Genomic DNA, 20,068 nt, shown 5'->3' with positions numbered 1-20,068 from the left:
ATCTACTTCAAGGCCTCTTCAGCAGTAGCAGGGATTGGGGCTTTGAACTGAAAACCTTTTCAGTGTCTTTAGCAGCTATGAAAGCTGCTGTTCTGCAAATTATTTGCCATTATGTTCTTGGGTGAAGAGTTGTGCATGTTCATTTCTAAAGGTGTAATGTTTGAACGAAGTTTGATTTACTGGATTAAAATTACTTAGAATTTTTTTTTAGAAATGTGAAATTTAGTTTTTTACTCACCTTTTTTTCTTTTTTTTAACTAATACCATTGTGCTTGTTTCAAATATTTGTAAACCATCAAATTATGTTCTCTTTTTATCAATTGCACTCTGGAGAAATTTGATTACTTGGTCGTTTTCAAGTGTCTTAACAGAATTACACAGTAAAACCATGCATACTAGCTTCATTAAATCTCAGTAGGATATCATCTTCGTCATAGTGCAGTTTTATTTTTTGCACTTTTTATGCACAAATGTGTTTATTATTTACATGAAAAGAATCATACAGAGACTGACAAAATCTCTGTAACATGACAATGCTATCAGGCAAAATTTATAAATGACCCCACATTCATTATCATGCTCATTAGTGGTTTTAGGGTGACTGAGCCTGTAGAGTATTTGGTTAAAATGCATCATCTTGGAAAATTACATCTGGCTTTTGTAGCCATAAAATGATGTCTCCTAGCATTAAAAATTAGTTTGTGATCTGATGTACTTAATGTACTGAACATTTTTTTTTATCCTGGATGGCAGCTAAAATACAGATAGAAACTGCTGTGAAATCATTAGGTTAAGCAGCATGTCTTTGTTGAGCTGGAGAATATGTGCAACCTTTAACAATAAAAAGGTTATGAAAGATACGTACTGTGGTGAAATCTGCCAGATTCCTTATAGTGGTATTAGGAGCGCATGCATTTTCCAGGAGCATAAAGTAAGATATGATTAGTGCGACATGCAGATGGCGTGACCCAGTTTGAGAATTTCGGCCACTAATTCTTTCCTTTCGCCCTGGAGATTGGGGGTTGGGAGGTTACAGATTCACCACCTGCCTCGTTCGGTTTCATTAGCAAATTATTGTGGGGCTCGGCAATAGGAACGCGTTTGATTGCATGACTTATTGCTGTTTGAACTGTGACTGATTACAGTGCCCTTTTACCAGCACAATTTTCATTAATATGCTTCAGAGTGGCATCATAATGACATGGTACAGCACAGGAAAAAAGGGAAATTTTGCAAATAAGTGCCGTGAAATGAAGACTGGTGAGCACTGGAATTCTCTGATTTCTTTTGAATAAACAGAGCAGATCTATGAAAATAAGAGTGCCATTGTGTGCAGATTTCGTTCTGGATGCTGAAATCTTTCCAGTGTAGCGAGTGGTGTAGAAGTGTTCCAGACTATGAGAACAAATTCAGAGATTTTTTAAACAAACCAGTATTTTGATTTCATGTTATGTGATATTTGGGATGATGCTAAGATATAGAGGATATTGTTTAATTACTGCCTTTTTTTTTTTTTTTTTTTTACTATTTCCCAATGGACTAAAGAAAGAAACTATTATGGTGACATGGTTTCACAGTGGGTAGTGCTGCTGTCTCACAGCTGCTGGTTGTGGGTTCAGATGTGGGTTTGAATTTGGCTCAGTCTTGGTAGAGTTTACATGTCCTCCTTGTGTTCACATGGGTTTCTTCCCACAGTCCCATGGCATGTGTTTCAGGTGAATCGGTGACTTTGAAATTGCCCTTAGCATGTGATAAGTGACTCTGTGAGTGAGTCTGTTACATTGCTCTGCTGTATAAATAGAAAAAAAATTATTGCTTTGGATGAAGGTGTCTGTTAAATACCACTTGTCTAACTCACAGCGGGTTTGACTGGGTCCTGCTGTCTGGTGGGTCTGGGGTTCAAGTCCCGCTTGGGGTGCTGGATGGAGGGTGTCGGACGGACTGGTGTCCCATCCTGGGTGTGCCCCCTCCCCCTCCAGCCTTATGCCTCGTGTTGCTGGGTTAGGCTCTGGTTTGCCATGACCCCACTTGGGACAAGCACCTTCAGTTAACAGGTGTGTGTGTGTGTGTGTAAGTCAGGGTTATGATGGTCTGGAGCATATCCTGGAAACACAAGTTGCTAGGCCAAGTCAAGGTACAGCTTAAATAGGACACTGTTCCATTGTAGGGTAACTTTGGAGGAACATGTCTGCTAAATGAATAAAGGTAACTGTTAGAAAGTTGAAGTGCAGGTAATAAAAAGGATCTGTATGAATATTTAGTGTTCAATAGTCTGTGACTTTGCCACCTCTCTGCAGTATCCTTGGCTACTGACTACAGTATTAAAAAGTGACTTTGAGAAGGAAGATGATATGTATTTCAGCTAGGTGGAATAACTGTGCTTTTGGCCTCATTCAGCAGTGGAAATGCTAGTTCAGTGAGATCGGTGAATCAAACAGGTCCATCGGCACTGAACAACAGTAAGAACATTGCTGAGATGTGTCCACTGTGAGGTACCAATTTCACTGCACTGTGGCATGAAACAAGGACAAAATACGTACAGTACATCATTTACCGCTGTTGCTAGGCAACTGCCACAACGAGTTACAGTTCCTGTCCCGTTCCCTGTGGACCTGACATCTTTGCAATGAGTAGAATATGTATGATGTTAAAGCAACAATGCAACTCAATTTAAGTGCCAGAGGGTTCACTCTAAGCACACAGCAGCTGCCTTACTGTTTGATTTAGTTGGTGAACATGTATTTGTTCACTTTCACTCATCCTTTCATTCTTGCAGAAACAAAAGTAGGCTAAAGTCATTGAAAGGTGACAGATTTTTTTCTGTGTAGTTAATTAGGAAATAACTGAATTCTTATATAATTAATCAGAAACATTTGCATTTATATTTACATTTATATTTATTCATTTAGCAGACACTTTTCTCCAAAGTGACGTACACGTCATAGAAAATACAGTTTGTGCAAGGTTTTCTCTTTGTGCTGATGTGTAACTCTTAAGGACAGTTAGTTTCCGTCACCATATGTACCGACATTCATCACACAAGTAGCATAAAACTTTACTAGAATATCGCTGATTCCTATTCACCTTCCTAGTAGTTTTTTGTTGTTGTTTTTTTTTTTTGAGATACATAGAAACATTTTACATTACGTTGTAGGAGTGGCTCTGTAAAGGATTGATCTGAGCATGATCATGAACATGCATACCTTACGGGCATGAACATTTATACCTTAAATGAACTTAAGAGATCATGGGCAAAGTGAGTCTGGAAGAGATGAGTTTTAAGACACTTTTTAAATGTGGACAAAGGTTCAGCAATTCTGAGCGAGAGGGGGGAGGTCATTCCACCACGACGGAGCCAGAACTGAGAACCTCCGTGCCTTACCTTTCGTGTGTGGGACCACCAAGCGGGCAGATGTGGAAGAGAGTAACAGTGTGGCTAGCGTGTAGCGAATGATCAATTCCTGTAGATAGCTGGGAGCAGTTCCATTGATGCATTTGCATGCCGTAACCAGGGTCTTAAATTTTATCTGGGCAGTTATGGGAACCCAGTGCAGAGAAATGAGTAGAGGAGATACATGGGAATGCTTTGGCAAGTCAAACACAACTCGGGTGGCAGCATGTGTATCAGCTGTAGAGGTCTGATGGCAGTAGCAGGAAGGCCACAGGAGAGAGTTTCAGTAGTCCAGATGAGATGTTACGATGACCTGGACAAGTAGTTGTGCAGAGTCAGTAGTGAGGTAAGGACAGATCCTGTGGATGTTATGCAGGATGTATCTGCAGGTCCAGATTGTCGCTTCAGTGTGCTGAGAAAAAGATGGATGCAGAGATGTCTGACAGGCAGGCAGTGTTGTGCGCGGAAATGTCTGATGCTCCAGGTGGAAAGGAGAGGAAGAGCTGGGTAACATCAGCGTAGCAATGGTATTTGAATCCATGGGAGGCGATGACAGGGCCGAGGGAGGAGGTGTAGATCGAGAAAAACAGAGGACCCGGTACCGAGCCCTGCGAGACGCCGGTTGAGAGAGGCAGAGGAGAAGAACAGGAGCCCTGCCAGACTACTTAATAGGATCTGTCAGATAGGTAGGACTCAAACCATCTTGGTGCCGAAGCTGACTAAGGGAGGAGAGTAGAGTCTGATGATTGACGGTGTTGAATGCTGCAGACAGGTCAGGGAGGATGAGGACTGAGGAGAGAGAGGCCGCTGTGGCCGATCAGAGAGCATCAGACACTGCCAGGAGTGCTGTCTCCGTGGAGGGACCAACTTTAAATCCAGACTGATATCCATCGAGGAGATGGTTCCGTGTGAGGAATTCAAAAAGTTGATCACAGGCTGCTTGTTCTTGAGTTTTAGACAGAAAAGAGAGGAGGGAGACTGGCCTATAGTTTTGGACCGAGTTAGTATCCAGAGAGGATTTCTTTACCAGAGGTGAAATGAGAGCAGTTTTGAAGGCAGATGGGAAGCAGCCAGAGGAGAGCGAGGAGTTGATGATCTTAGCGATGCAGGTGGAGAGTTGTGGGGAGATGGTCTGTAGAAGTGAGGATGGGATCGGATCTTGCGAGCAGGTGGTGGGTCTGTGTGATATCAAGAGAAACCCTCCAAGTTTCTTAAATAATGGCATTAGGTACAAAACCAGTGGTCAGACTGAGTCCACCTGGGCAACCTGGCCAACACTTAGCTTCTCTCTTGTCATTAAATGGATCATCTCTTGTCATTGCCCAGCAGTAGTTGCAAGCATTGATGGACTCCATTTGCCCTGCTACTGTTTCTCCATGGATGAAATATCTTGGTGAAATTGCTCACCGTGCTCATCGCTTAATACTCCGCCGTTCGATGGAAAGAATTCCAGATGCGAGTCCAAAAAATGTATCTTGAGGGACATGTTGCAGCCCAGGCATTTGTATGCCTTGAGTAGGTTTTCCACCAACTTCCTGTAGTTTTCTGCCTTGTTATTTCCAAGGAGACTTGTTGCCACTAACTTGAAGGTTTTCCATACCTTCTTCTCCTTGCCATGCAGTGCACGGTCAAATCCATCATCTCCAAGAAGTTCACGAATCTGAGGACCAACAAAGACACCATCCCTTATCTTACCTTCACTTAACCCAGGAAATTTTCTAGTGAGGTACCTGAAAGCTGCATGTATTTTGTCCAGGGCCTTGACAAAGTTCTTCATCAGACCCAGCTTTATGTGTAAGGGTGGCAACAAAATCTTGCTCAATTCAACAAGTGGTTGATGCCGAATATTTTTCTTCTTAGGCTTCAATGACGAACGCACTCGCCAGTCTCTCTTGACATAGTGGGAATCTCTCGTACAACTATCCCTTTTCCGGAGAAAACAGCAGTACTTTGTGTATCCAGCCTGCATGTATTTTAGCTGAGATCGAAGACCCTTTTTAACTCACTTATCATATACTCTTCCCATACGTGTACACATGTACATGTACTGACAGTACCATATTTTGAAAACTACAGCCGATCAACAATTTTGAGCATCTTTTCATTCTCAGTGAGCCAGAATTAGTGAAGTTTGACTTCATTTCTTTCGGAAGCATTTTGGCTGTAGACCAGTGTAATGACTGGACTTGTTATAGCACTGTATTGTTTTTTATTACATCTTCTTGTGAGGAATGTTCACGACCTAACTCAGGAGTTAATACAAGGGCATCTGCATTATCTGTTACTTTTATTCATTTTGGGGCAGGACCATTGAGTCAATTTTAACTCATAGTGACCGCTCGCGTTGTTTTCTTGGTAAGGGATTGGGGTACGAAAGCAAATTAGCTTTGCCATCTTTGACATGTGTCTTAGAGTTGCAGACCCAGGGGGAAAATGCAGACCCTTCACACACACACTGAGCCAATTTCAAATCGAAACCCAGTTTATTTTGTTCTGAAGCTATGTGGCACCTGCATTACCTGCTGCACCACCATGTCACGGCGTTGATTGTGACTTTGATGGTGAAAACAAATTAAGTTATGACAAGCCTTCAGGTCCCAATGATATGTTTAAGTCCAGGAGCCGGTGCGTTGAAGTTGTACCAGCCGCCTTTCGGCGTTGCTGTACCACAACATACAAATGCTCACGGACGCAGGAGGTAATGGTAAAGTCGGAGGTTTGTCCTCAGCCACTGTAATAAGAACTTTGTTACAACGATAAACCTTGTACCAGTAAAGTAGGGGCTGTAGAGTGCCAAGTGTACCTTGCAGTCATGTTGTGAGTTTAAAGCTGCTATATCCACCTTTTAATCTAGAAATGAAAAGAGGTGCCAAATATCCAATTTAATCAAACTGCAGATCAATTCATTAGTGCCCTTGGTGTGCTGAGCCACACTTTCAGTTGTATTGACTTGTCCCCTTGGAAACTGCAGTATTAGAGTTCACATTTCCTAGTTTGTAATTTAGATTCATTTCACATGCAAACACAGTCTGAAACCGCTCGTTCCAAGTGGGGTTGCGGCGAACCGGAGCCTAACCTGGTAACACAGGGCATAAGGCTGGAGGGGGAGGGGACACACCCAGGACGGGACGCCACTCCATTGCAAGGCACCGCAAGCAGGACTCGAACCCCAGACCCGCCAGAGAGCAGCACCCGGCCAAACCTGCTGCACCACCACACCCCCTAGATTTGTTTCTGACATGCAGAATATTAACATGAAAAATCGTACATCAGAACACACGATAGGAAAGATAACGACAAACAGTAGTTAAGGAACTTGTGACTGATGAGAAAACTTCTGTGTTTTGTCTGAGGTGAAGAACTGCAGTTTTACCCTTGTGCTGCGTACTTCTCTTGCAGTAATAATCTGTAAACTCTCGTAAGGCACAATGACAAAGTAAGCGTATGATAAGGGAAATAAATAAAGAGGGATAATCTCAGGAGGCTGAGATGATAATGGCAGAAGACTTTATTTGTCACTGCTGAGCTGCGCAGGTCCATTCATTCATCAGCAGACCTCCTAGTAGCAGGACTTTCTGCTTCCTTTGAAACAGTTTGGCTCATCTGTTATGCAGGTGGCGTCGAGTGAGGTCGGCCGTGTCTGAAGGACAACGACTAAGCTATTTGCTCAGCTTGATGCGTGTGTGTATTTTAAACAGAAGCAACTTGCCACCTGGCAAATAAATAACGGCGCTCACATTACAGGAAGATGACAAGCCATCCGGTGTCATTTTGCATTGATCGATGGCACACATCTCATCAATAAATGTAAAATTGTTATAAACAAAAATTTTTTTTTTTTTTTTTTTTACTGTTGTATCACGAGGGAGAATAATGTCCAGGCTATAATGACAGCATAATTAGATTTGTTTGCATTAAAATAAAATATTTACCAGTTTAAAGCATCTCTGCCATTAGATATGACTGTTGATATGTCCCTCTGGGTTATAAACACATCTCTTATGTTTTAATCTCCTATTGCATTAGTTCCAACATACATAGCTAGGCATCATCATTGTGACAGTGACATTTCTACTAATGATCTGTTGAATGTTCCTTCATGGCACTTTCTATGACTGGGTCATCTTGCTAATGAACGCTGCCCTTGACGTAGTGGGGTATGTAGGGCAGGTCCTACCTACTGGGTCTTCTCCCCAGCTCTTGTTGCGCTCATTAACTGGGTCTCTTCCCTTGCGGTGTCGCCCACTGGCTACCATTCCTTCATTTGTCCTGCCTTCCTTGTTTCACCGATAGAAAATCTCACAGCATTTGCACAGGGAACGGAGAAGGACAAGAACCTCAGAAAAACAAGCACTTCTTTTTTTTTCCCCATTAGCCATTACGGAGCTCCCACGTATACCTAGAAAGCCTTAAATAATAGTTCAACTGTGCTGCTAAAAAGTGCCAGAACCAGGAGTGATTTTGCAAGTGTAATTACAGTTAAAGGCATGAATAATTTTCACTAAGATAAGCCACTCTAAATAGGATGTCTGTCCCAGTTCTGTCCCTGAAAGACAGTTACCATTTAAGTTGAATGAGGAAATAAAGAGCATCCATTTATTAATTGTGTACATCTGTAACCAGAGGATTCATGTGAAATACATTCCTTCCGTCTTTCAGGTATTTAGGGTAGCTGCTCTAACATGCCCCTTACCCATTTCCAGCTTTCTCTGCAAAACTCCCAAAAAGGAGAATATTATGTGTTTCAGTCACGGTGCAGCAAGGCTCCGAGAGAACACCCTCTGAGATGGTGAGACTAACGTTCTAAATCAAGCAGCAGCCTTGGGCCACAAGCGTGAGGACCACAGGGTGCAAGCACAGTTCCATAATCCAAACACAGTGCTGACACCCAGTTGTGTGGATTCATTTTGATGAGATTTCCGCACATCTGCTGCCAAGCTTCACACCAGTTTCTCCCTGAAATTGGCCTTTATGTCCCATAATAAGTCTAATTACAGTAATGTTTATGATACTCATTAACGATCATGAAATGTGCTCTGACAACAAGGGCATGCTGGGAAGACCAGTGGGGTCTTTCTCATTACAAGAGAGTGTAAGCGAGACTCTGCGTTACGCAAACATTGAGATGGACATCAGCCATAAATTACCGAACCTGACAGCTGGAGAATGGCCAGAAGGTGTTCTGGTGTTTCGGGGGACTGCTTCGGTATGCTGGTCACCCCTGTCGGCTGGCACTGTGCCCCAACCTGAGAGGGAGCAGAATGGTAGGAGGGGAAGGGCATTCCGTGGGTGTTCCAAGGGCATTACGGTCCACGCCAGGGAAAGCAGACCTCACCCATCAGTGTGGTCTGTACAGGTGATGGAGAAGGACTCCGCTGTACGCAGCTCCTCCCCTCACTCCTTCTTCTGTTTCCAGGGACTTCCTGCCCAGAGGATCGGGAATTGTCACCCGAAGACCCTTAGTCCTGCAACTCATCAACTCCAACACAGGTACATCTGCACAGTGTCCAAAGTGTAACGAGTGTACAACTGAACACGGCGCACCACAGTCGGCATTAGAGCTTCCATCAAAGTGACAGACCTCATCCTCTGTGCAGAAGACACACACACACACACACACACACACACACACTTTCTGAACCGCTTGTCCTATACGGGGTCGCGGGGAACCGGAGCCTACCCGGTAACACAGGGCGTATGGCCAGAAGGGGAGGGGACACACCCCGGACGGGACACCAGTCCGTCGTAAGGCACCCCAAGTGGGACTCGAACCCCAGACCTACCGGAGAGCAGGACCCGGTCCAACCCACTGCGCCACCACGCCCCCTGTCAGAAGAGACACACAGCGCAAAAAAAAGCCGACCTGTGCAGCACAAATCTCTTTATGCACGAGTGTCATTGCAAATATGCAGGGGTAGGTTGTGAGGTGAGTTATTTATTGTACATGACGGCCTTTAGGACAGCTTTGGAAAGAGCTTCCAGCAGAGGGTAGTATATCCTCTGTGGACAGATTTCACTCAGCTGACAGTCTGCGTACTGAGTCATTCCACCAAGGAAAGGGAAATGTACTTAACTTCGTAAAAATATTATGCTGTTTTCTCTGGAAGAATCTGCTCCTATGCAACTGATGTGTAGCTGGCCACAAAAGGGCTTCGCGTAAAAATAGACAATGGCTGTAGCCTGCAGTGTGGCGCAGTAGCGCAACATGCAGTTGAGTAAACTGGTACAGAAGCTTGACATTTGAAATGTTTTTAAAGATGTGGATCTCGGCGAAATGGGGACAGGGTGCCGTGTCCTCACCAGGCACAAGCTGTCGCCTTCTGTTTTCTTTGTGGCTGATGAATCGGGCAGAATGGTGGTTTACATGCTGCTGCTGTTTTCTTTATTCTGACACCAGGTGCAAATATAATTGACCTTGCAAACTCCTTGTCCGTTTTGATTTCAATACTAGTTTGCTAAGTGTGTGAACAATGTGAAAGATTGCACTAGATTTTTAGTTCCCGGGTTTGTCCCGTGGAACAAAGAAACTCGTCTCGAGGTTTGTCTCTCCAGCCCCATCCTACCATTTTCCTGTAGGTGTTTCTTGACTTTGTCCTTCCTGCTCCCTTCGATGCAGAATACGCCGAGTTCCTACACTGCAAGGGGAAGAAGTTCACAGACTTTGATGAGGTCCGGCAGGAGATTGAGGCAGAGACGGACCGTGTGACGGGGGCTAACAAGGGGATCTCACCGGTGCCCATCAACCTGCGCGTCTACTCCCCAAATGGTAGTGCCTTACCTCTGGTACCTTCTTGCCCGCTTTGCTCTGTGTTCCTCAATGAAGCACCTTTTCCTCACTTGCTTGGCATTCATCTTCAAGAATTTACTGGCAACACAGATATCTCACTGTTTCATGAAAGCTTCACAACTGTACTTATTGAAACTGGTCTTAACATTGGACATTGGTCTTAATTGTGAACATAGTAGGGTACAAAAGGGGTAAAACTGCTTATTTTTATTCTTATGCTGGTAGTATAGTGGTTAGAGCTGCATCCTTTGGACTGAAAGGTTGCTGGTTTGAGTCTAACCTCTAGCTATAGTACCCTTGATAAAGGTGCTTACCCTAAATTGTTCCAGTGGAAAATTACCCTGCTGTATGTATAGGTAAATAATTGTAAGTAGCTTAATGTTGTAAATTGCTTTGGAAAAAAGCATCTGCTGCATGAACACATATATGTAAGCTGTCTATTACTACCATTGGTCACAATATAGCTTGTGTTTCCATTTTGTTGTTTTTTTTTTCTGGGGCTGTTTGAAATGTGTTTATTTGCTTTCATGTTCATCATGTTAGTGGCCCAGTGTGGACTCTGACAGTGTCTGACTAGCTGCTGTTCCTCCGGTGCATGTGTTTTCCAACATGCAGTGCTTAATCTGACCCTGATTGACCTGCCTGGGATCACCAAGGTCCCAGTGGGAGACCAGCCACCGGACATCGAGTACCAGATCCGAGATATGATCATGCAGTTCATCTGCCGGGAGAACTGCCTCATTCTGGCTGTCACACCTGCAAACACGGACCTGGCCAACTCGGATGCCTTAAAGCTGGCCAAGGATGTGGACCCCCAGGGTGAGAGAGAGCGGAAATCATTTTATGAGCTCTTTTGAATCAACAGAAAGGTGTAAGAAGTTTTAAATGTTTGCAGCTGTAGTATATCTGTGACATGTAACGTTGCGATTTCTGTAAGCATTTTTACTGGCAAGGAAATGAGACTGAATGAGGAGACTGAGACAGAAACAGAAATTTGTGTTCTGTTATCAGGCTCAGTAGGAGTTTTTCATTGTGATGTCAGCCTTAGAAAGCCCTCGGTAGTCATTTTGCCCTCTTCTCTGTAGGGCTTCGCACCATTGGGGTTATCACCAAGCTGGATCTGATGGATGAGGGAACAGACGCACGGGACGTTCTGGAGAACAAACTATTGCCCCTTCGTAGAGGTACTTTATTGCACGGCACAACACATTAGAGCAGTACATCAGAATAATCTATCCTACTTATAAGGAAGAGTCACACTTGGCTAATCCATTGCCATAATGTATCATAGACAGTACCAGGGTACACACTACAGAACATTTTTCTTGATGGCTCTCAGCATTGGACATACTTTAAGTGTGGTTGGATATAACTCTGCCTTGGTACTGTGTGTGGAGTTCTGCGCAGCGAATACACTGGGGTTGTGGTGTGTAGGAGCTGGATGTGTTCCAGATGGATCTAGCCTCAGGCTACAGGTTATTCTCGATAAATTACCACCTGGTGCAGCAGATTTCATGCCTTATGGTCCAGTTTATGTATATAACCCAATAAAATGATATTTTAAGGTCTTGCTCAAAATGGTTTTACACCTCACTAGAGAAGATTATTCCTATTAGCCTTTATGACATGCATCAAAAAAGCTTATTTTAAAACAAGGCTGCAATTAATTAAAGTTTTTTTGTGTTTGGATAAAATTCTGTAATCCTCTTGGCATTTTTTTTAGATCTTCAAAACCAGTTCACAGACCCACAGTAATGCTGGTCTTCGCCATACCACGGACAAGCGTATGTGCTGAAAAATAGGAAAATTTTCAGCATTTTCAACATTTTCAATAAAGGTTAATTATATTTTGGATTAATAAATGGCCAGGAATTTTACGTATTTAGGATGATTTCCATAAATTCTTACAACTATTACAGAAGTGATTGCATGTTTTATGTATTTAGGTTAGGCTGGCAAAGACATTTAGCAGGCACTTTTGTGATGTACAACTCAGTGTAAAAAGTGCACTTCACAGCACGAGAAGAACTTTAGACAAAGACGCGATTGCTGAAGTACAGTCAGTTTCCCGATTTGACCGTTTTTGCAGGTGCACATTACATGAGTAGCTGCATGTTGAATTAAGTCTGATAGAAAATACGAAGGTGACTGTGGTACATGAGGTGATGCAACTTGTGATGCAATTAGGAGATCAGTTGAGAAGCACACCTGAAAGAGGTGCATTTTGAGATCCTTCTTGAATGCTGAACAGACAGCAGTTCTGAGGGAGAGAGGGACCTCACGCCATTACATCAGAACCAAAAAACTGTGGACATTAGGTTTTGCACCTCTCATGAGTTCATGTGGAGTTCTGTAAGCTGCCTGTTTGACATGGCAGATTGCAAAGCCTGCATTGGATTCTGTGCTGTGTCAAGTTGTCTCAGATGAATTCCTAATACTCTTTGGCCTTGTCCTCCCAGGGTATATTGGGGTGGTAAACCGCAGTCAGAAGGACATTGAGGGCAAGAAGGATATTAAAGCTGCACTGGCAGCTGAGAGGAAGTTCTTCCTGTCTCACCCTGCCTACAGACATATGGCAGACAGCATGGGCACTCCGTACCTACAGAAAGCGTTAAACCAGGTGAGGCCACTCTATAAGGAAGGTCATAAGGTTCTTGATTCCACCTCTAGACCAATGGTGGAGAGGTCAATTACAATTACATTGCTGCTACAAAACTGCTATTTAGCTGAAAATACTTTCATACTTAGGGGGTGCGGTGGCGCAGTGGGTTGGACCAGGTCCTGCTCTCCAGTGGGTCTGGGGTTCGAGTCCCATTTGGGGTGCCTTGCAACGGACTGGCATGCCGTCCTGGGTGTGTCCCCTCCAGCCTTATGCCCTGAGTTGCCGGGTTAGGCTCTGGCTCTCCGCGACCCTGTGTGGGACAAGCAGTTCAGACAGTGTGTGTGTGTGTGTGTGTGTGTGTACTTTACTTTAATTTTTGCCTCCAGAGGGAGAAACAGGCCTACAGATGGGAAGAAGCATAACTGGAAAATAAGATCATAATAAGGAATTACCTTTTCTGTGCTCAACCCTTGAATAATAGTAGCCGGAGATGCAAGATTTGTTCATTCTGCTTTGTGACCTCTAGTGTGTTTATTCCAGCAACTGACAAACCACATCCGGGACACTCTGCCTGCATTCCGCAGCAAGCTGCAGACCCAGCTGCTGGCTCTAGACAAAGAGGCAGAAGAGTACCGCCACTTCCGGCCTGATGACCCATCCCGCAAGACCAAAGCTCTGCTGCAGTGAGTGTCACCCTGACTGACATTCTGGCTGTGCTCCTTGGGGTTGTATGTCACGGTATCCACACATCTTGAATTGGTCCAGGTTTTGCAGATTTACAGCAGGCTACATGTAGATATAGTGTGTATATGCTACAGTGTTCCTGCTGCATATGGACAAGCAAACCATATGCCTTGAGTTAGGTACTGAAATACTATGATCACTTCACATTGGAACTGCTAATACATTACAGTGAATTCTGTCAAAGTTGAACTCGAACTGAGAAAAAAGAATAGCAGTGAGCCAAAGTATTTGCACGCAGTAAATGATTTAAAGCTGTTAGTTGAGATTGTGAGACAAGATGAAGGAAACAAAGGGCAGATCTATCAGTAAACAAACTGTGCAGAACTCACTGTGGGCTTTATGAAGGAAAAGATTTGAAAGCAAGTTCACAACTTGAAATACTGAGTTGTTTCTGTATAATTTAATATAATTGTTTTATGCATTTACATTCAGTTTCAAAACGCGTCTTTACTGCCCTGTAGGATGGTGCAGCAGTTCTCGGTAGACTTTGAGAAGAGGATCGAAGGCTCCGGTGACCAGGTGGACACAGTGGAGCTCTCTGGTGGAGCCAAGATCAACCGCATCTTTCATGAGCGTTTCCCTTTTGAACTGGTCAAGGTGAGTGCATCATTCTATATTCTGTCCTCTTAACAGTATTATCACCTTTTTTTGCACACACAGAGTAAATGGCATCCTGCATTTAAGTCAGGGATGTCAAACCATGTTCTTGAAAGCCTGTGTGCATTCTGTTTTTCATTTCAGTTCATTCCAATGAGCAGATAATTGCCTGAATTATTAATATTGTGGCATTTTTCCCAGAATATATTGCAAAATCCCCTCTGTGGATTGCAACCTTGCCATGGTGAAGGGGTTTGACTGTTCCAAGGATCCTGAGAGTTATGGTGTTTAGAGTATTGTGCTCTTGGTGGGGTCTCTCTTGGCAAATTGGTCAAAGGTTTGGAGTCAGACAAAAAGCAATACGAATAATAATCTCCTATAAAAGCTCAAAATAGTAACACGAGTCCCTTGCCCAGACTGGGGTCACTGGGACCTGCCCCAAGAGCCAAGGTTTGGGTGTAGTGTTTGTCAGCAGTTGACCAGTATAACCCAGCTGTCTCTGTCCAAAAACACTTCTTGGAGCAGTCCTTTGCGCTCACCAGGCAAGGTGAGGTGTGGGGATCGATTACAATGTCTGCTGAGATATGGACACACACACACACACACACACACATTTTCAGAACCGCTTGTCCCTCACGGGGTCACGGGGAACCAGAGCCTACCCGGCAACACAGGGCGTAAGGCCGGAGGGGGAAGGGGACACACCCAGGACGGGACGCCAGTCCGTCGCAAGGCACCCCAAGCGGGACTCGAACCCCAGACCCACCAGAGAGCAGGACTGCGGTCCAACCCACTGCGCCACCGCACCCCTCAGATATGGACATGTATGGGGCAAATCTATATGACTTACACTATTGCAGTGAAAACAATAAGTATGCTGGGTTTGTGGAGTGTAGGAGCTGGACACATTCCAGTAACTCTTCCATCCACACACAGTATTTCTGTAGTACCTAGAGTTCTAGAGTCTGGTACCTACAGTGTGGTGGCCTCTCTCCTTCTCTGAAGTTGCTCCATGTGGGTTTGGGGAGAGTCTACAGAACGCCCACAACTAGGAGCTGAGCAATAGGAGTTGATTTCAGTGGCTGAGAAAGTTGCCTTGATGAGGCTGGTGGAAAATTTTGACCAATGTTTGTTCATGTGCCACCTGTGTGCCCACAGATGGAGTTTGATGAGAAGGAATTGCGGCGTGAAATTAGCTATGCTATCAAGAACATCCATGGAATCAGGTAAAGCCTTTATCACAGTTGATGACTTTGGTTATGCTTGCTAGATGTTTTCATCCATAGAAACTTGCACAACAGCATGTTTACTCAAAAAAATAAAATCAGTTAAAATAGCTTGCTTATAGGTAGAATTGCAGAGCTCTTTGCAGCCTTTTCATAATGGCAGCTTTTTAGACACTACTCTGTCTACTGCCCCACAAAACTGATTTCAACTTGCGACCTCTCAACGCTGTGGCATTCAAATAGTTCTCTTATATTATTCTCTCCTTCCCTGTAGTACTTTGCCTTTCACTCTTTATGGCAATTCTGGGCCTCCCTCCCACTTTGCTTGCTGTCTCCCAATGCAGGACAGGGCTGTTCACCCCAGACATGGCATTTGAGGCCATTGTGAAGAAACAGGTAGTGAAGTTGAAGGGGCCCTGTGTCAAGTGTGTGGACATGGTCATCCAGGAACTTATCAACACAGTGCGCCAGTGCACTGCCAAGGTACCTGGTGCAGACCTTGATCAGCATAGCTCATTCACACTGGGGACTCTCTAGGGACCACCCACTCCACAGCTAATACACACTGGGGACTCCTTGAGATAATCTACCCACTCCAGAGACAATTCACACAGGGGACCACCATCCACACTGTGCTTTGCATCACTGAAGCTTTACTTTACTGCTACTGATCTTTTATTACAGCTTTCCTGTATGTTTGCTACACCCAACAGGTTGCAGATCAACATGTACTGTTTACCTTACCAAACAGATACTTTTACTTAGCTTACTTTTGTATGTTTCAGCCAAAGGTTACAATTTCTTCATTAAACCTGTTGTGCTTTGATGTGTGATGTGTTTAGCTGTCCTGATGTGCAGGTGTCCTCGATTTGTCATTCCAGCTAGGGACCTTTCCAAGGCTACGGGAAGAGACGGAGAGAATCGTGACCACGCACATCCGGGACCGAGAGAGCCGGGCCAAAGACCAGGTCATAGACCCACATGCATGTACCTCAAGTACATGCGCAAGCATACTCACCGAAATGGGAACATAAAAGCTTATGTGAAGCTCACACCCAGGTTGATGCTGATAGATACAGACCTGCTGTGATACATGAAGGTTTACCTGATGCAGTTTGTATTTTGCAGGTTTTACTGCTTATTGAGGTCCAGCTCGCTTACATCAATACAAATCATGAAGACTTCATTGGCTTTGCAAAGTGAGTTTATTACAAACAAAATCCTAAATTTATTGCTCTAAACACATATCTTTCTGGTGACTGTTGCTCAGTGTACAATACATGCTTGGAAGGAAAAAAGGTTGGACACTTGGTTGAATTTTCATACAAAACTTTGCCCACTTTGCCCTTCTTTTATGAAAATTAAAGAGGACATGAAGCATGATTGTCACAAGTTTGTAAATGTAAAATACTATTGTTAATTAGGGACAAGCGGTTCAGATGATGTGTGTGTGTATTGTTAATTAACTACGTTTAAAATGTTAGATTAAAGCTGTAGTTAAAGTAAGTTGAAATGGAACTGTCTTGAAATCCCCCCAGCGCACAGCAGAGAAGCAACCAAATGAGTAAGAAAAGCTCAGCAGGAAATCAGGTGGGTCAAACCTGAGGACAACATTGACTACTGAGTGGTGAGGTGTGCAAGTGTGTGTGAGTGTGTGTTTGTTCAGATTGTAGGAGGAGTCTGAGCAAAGCTGCGGGACGAACAGTTCAACAGTGTGGTCAGAAGCTGCTATTGCCTGCCTGCTTTCCTTTATTTAATTGTGTGCCTGCTTGTTTATTTGGCTGATGTCCTTTTATTGTCTCGGACGTTTCTGCGTTCTTTCAGTTTGTTGATTTTTTTTAATGTTAAAATTAACAACGGCCCTGTTTTGTTTTGTCCATTTCTTTGTCTGCTTTTTATCCTTATCCCTTATCCACCTTTTGCTCTGCTGACCCCTCTGTTTAACCATGCCTGTGTCTGGAATGTACATCCATGCATCTTGTCCACACCCTCTCCCCCTTGGCATGTTCCTCGTTATTTGTCCCTGGCGTCCTGTCTGTGCAGCTCCACCACACTGATTGACCTGCTGGGGGGACCTGGTAAGTAATTCCAGACTGGAGAGGTACAGGCTTCACCATGACCAGCAAGAGATAAGGGAGAGATTTTGCTGAAGCCACTCATCACCTTGTCTCCTTTTTTCTTTTGGTTGAATACCAAACAATAAGCTTACAGTCCTTAACTCATAAACTTGACAGAGATTGGAGACCTGATTGTAAGGCCATCTCATCATAAATCAACCAGACTGTAAGTTGAAAATTATTCGTAACATTTGCAGAGTTTGCAAACTGCACATAAAAAAATGCAGTATTGAGGTTATTAATTCAGAAAGTCAAAAGGTGACCTTTGCAATGTTCTCATCTGTTCAAGTTTCATCATTATTTTTCCTTTCCTTTCTATAAAAACTGCTTACGTTTTTTTAATAGCACTAGTAGCATTATTTAGACATTGGGTTAAAAAACCAAAACAAGACAAAAGAAGCTTGCTGCTGTAATACTTTTGGCAAATTACCACAGCAGTAAAGGTAGCAGTTTAGCTGGGGGATTCTGGGAGTGCTGCTGAATGCTGAGATTGCCTTCGAACCCCACAAATGGTGGGTTCCCAAAAAAATGTGGCGACATGATTGAATTTGGGATTATAGCAGGCTGCTGGTATCTGTGAACATTTGTAATTTCAAAGTCTGTAAATCAAGGACTTGCTGTACTGAAATGTGACTGGATTACTGTGAGCGGCAATATAAAAGAACCAGTGTGTGATATTATTCTTATTGTCTGTATTAATGATCTTTGATGGAACATCACAAAGTTTTTGATGAAAAGTCATTTTAGTAGCTTCTTAACAAATTAATATCTCGATTTAGGAAATACAAACATGTAGCGTTCCTACTAATGCTTATTTTGTTAGCTGCATTCTTATTGAAGATTTGGATGCTGTTTATTCTTTCAAGTCAATATTCTTTTGTGCTGTTTTACCACTCACTGTAATTTGGATTGACAAGGATTAAAAGAAGAATTTATGTACTTGTTTTTTCTTTTTTTTAACCTTAACTTTTGTCGCGTACCTCAGATCGTTTGAAGGGACGTCACATGGAGTTGTTCTTGACGTTGCCGACAAAGAGGTGCAGAATAGAGAGTCGCCTTGCCCATCCACAGTGTCTTATGTCATGTTTTATTCTCTCCCCTCCCTGCCGCTGTTTCAGGCTGCAGCTCCTCCACCTCCCAGCCAAATTGTACGAGCCCAGTTTCTGTAAGCCTTACTGCTGCTCTCCATTGTAACTGTGTGTGTTGGGGCTGGCGGGCCACAATGGCCACCTTCGCTCTCGCCGTACAGGGTGGAGCTGTCCTCTTGGCCACACGCCCCCATGGGCACAGCTTGGATTCAAGCTCGTGTACTTGTCGCCTAAGTGCAATATGTGTCATCCACATACCACATCTGCGGTTCTTAAATATGATGCTTACACGTACTTAAAATTATGTGGGGGAAAGCTCATTAATGTCTACGATTGGAAATGAGATTATGAAAAAATATTTGCGCATTATTCCCACATAGACTGTTTTGTTGAGTGGCCCGTTTTAAAATCGTTCTTATCGGAAGAGCTTTCGCTGATGACACTAGAAGTAAGGTGATGCTGCGTTTGGGTGGCTGTATTGGTTTGAATCCAGGTTCACACTCTTGACATCCCTTCTGATATCACTGGGCCTCTTCATCAGCACACTAGAGAGTCAAGCTCCTATTAACCCCACTTTAATCCACACCCCTCCACAGCTCTCCTTACACATGGCTTGTACCAGTTTGCAGAACTGTGTTTTAAGTGATTTGCTCGCTCTTACCGGATTGAAGCTGGAATAGCTGGAATAGCACTTTGTTTGAAGATCATTCCAAATGATGTAAATGCAGTTTAGACTAATTGCTTAGTGAATTGTACGTAATTTGTCGAAATTAAAAACGCGCACTGTTCTGCAGGCTTCGGACAGGTTCAAGCACACCTGTGTGTTCACCGACTAATCGCACACACGTCCTGGCTCCTGAGGAGAGCAGAGAAAAGCATGTCCCTCAAACACGGTGAAACGGAAACTCGTGACACAGTGCCTTCTGGAGTTTTCGTAGCACTCGTAAGCGAACTGAAAACTCTGCGTAGTTGTATTGTGGGCCTGCTGCCTCTGTTAACTCCCCAACTTTTCTCTTAAATTCTGAGCGGTTGCATCACTTGTGTGTGTGTCAATACAGTGTCACTGTTCCACTTTATCACCTCAAGGTTGAGGGTTCTCTTTAAAAGTTCCGAGTATAGGTTAAATTGCCGCCGTTCTGCTCATTTGCGTGAATGCTGTGTTCATTAGCATAAAGGAGGATGTGTGTGTCATTTCCCGATCATCTGTGTATCATCTCATCCCTCAGCCCTTCTATATTATTCTCTCGGATAACTTTCCTTCTCTGCTTCCATCATCATTGCTGCCATCATATATTTTTTTTAATCCCATCACACCTTTCTTTCCCTCCCTTGCCACATAGTTTTAGCTTTGCTTTCTCTTGCCGCTGGGATCGAATTGTCTGCGAATTTCCGCTCTTGCCTTTTCTTTCTTTTTCTCTCATGAAGGATGAGAAAGACTCCATATATACCGTCTGTGTGGATGGAAAGTGGCAAAAACAAGTAGTGACTGAGATCTAAAATCTACAGATTTTTACAC

General features: G+C 43.7%; 1 protein-coding gene across 7 annotated transcripts in view; it reads left to right on the top strand.

Annotated features, from left to right (window-relative positions):
- The window catches only part of LOC114911244 (dynamin-2-like), a 41,056-nt gene that overhangs the window by 3,241 nt on the left and 17,747 nt on the right, over positions 1–20,068 (top strand). For 4 of the 7 annotated variants that reach the window (XM_029254607.1, XM_029254605.1, XM_029254603.1 and 1 more), the window contains exons 2-14: positions 8,808–8,881; positions 10,008–10,157; positions 10,794–10,997; positions 11,264–11,362; positions 12,638–12,798; positions 13,321–13,463; positions 13,986–14,121; positions 15,280–15,347; positions 15,692–15,830; positions 16,229–16,315; positions 16,476–16,546; positions 16,886–16,937; positions 18,583–18,612. In XM_029254607.1, the coding sequence (XP_029110440.1) occupies positions 8,808–8,881; positions 10,008–10,157; positions 10,794–10,997; positions 11,264–11,362; positions 12,638–12,798; positions 13,321–13,463; positions 13,986–14,121; positions 15,280–15,347; positions 15,692–15,830; positions 16,229–16,315; positions 16,476–16,546; positions 16,886–16,937; positions 18,583–18,612 (1,414 nt within the window). Of the gene's footprint in view, positions 1–8,807; positions 8,882–10,007; positions 10,158–10,793; positions 10,998–11,263; positions 11,363–12,637; positions 12,799–13,320; positions 13,464–13,985; positions 14,122–15,279; positions 15,348–15,691; positions 15,831–16,228; positions 16,316–16,475; positions 16,547–16,885; positions 16,938–17,390; positions 17,498–18,582; positions 18,613–20,068 lie in introns of those variants that run through there. The other 3 variants (XM_029254606.1, XM_029254604.1, XM_029254608.1) reach the window with 2 other exon arrangements.

This window comes from Scleropages formosus, chromosome 9 (genome assembly GCF_900964775.1).
Source record: "Scleropages formosus chromosome 9, fSclFor1.1, whole genome shotgun sequence".
Lineage (NCBI taxonomy): Eukaryota > Metazoa > Chordata > Actinopteri > Osteoglossiformes > Osteoglossidae > Scleropages > Scleropages formosus.
This window is presented reverse-complemented; position numbering and strand designations above follow the sequence as displayed.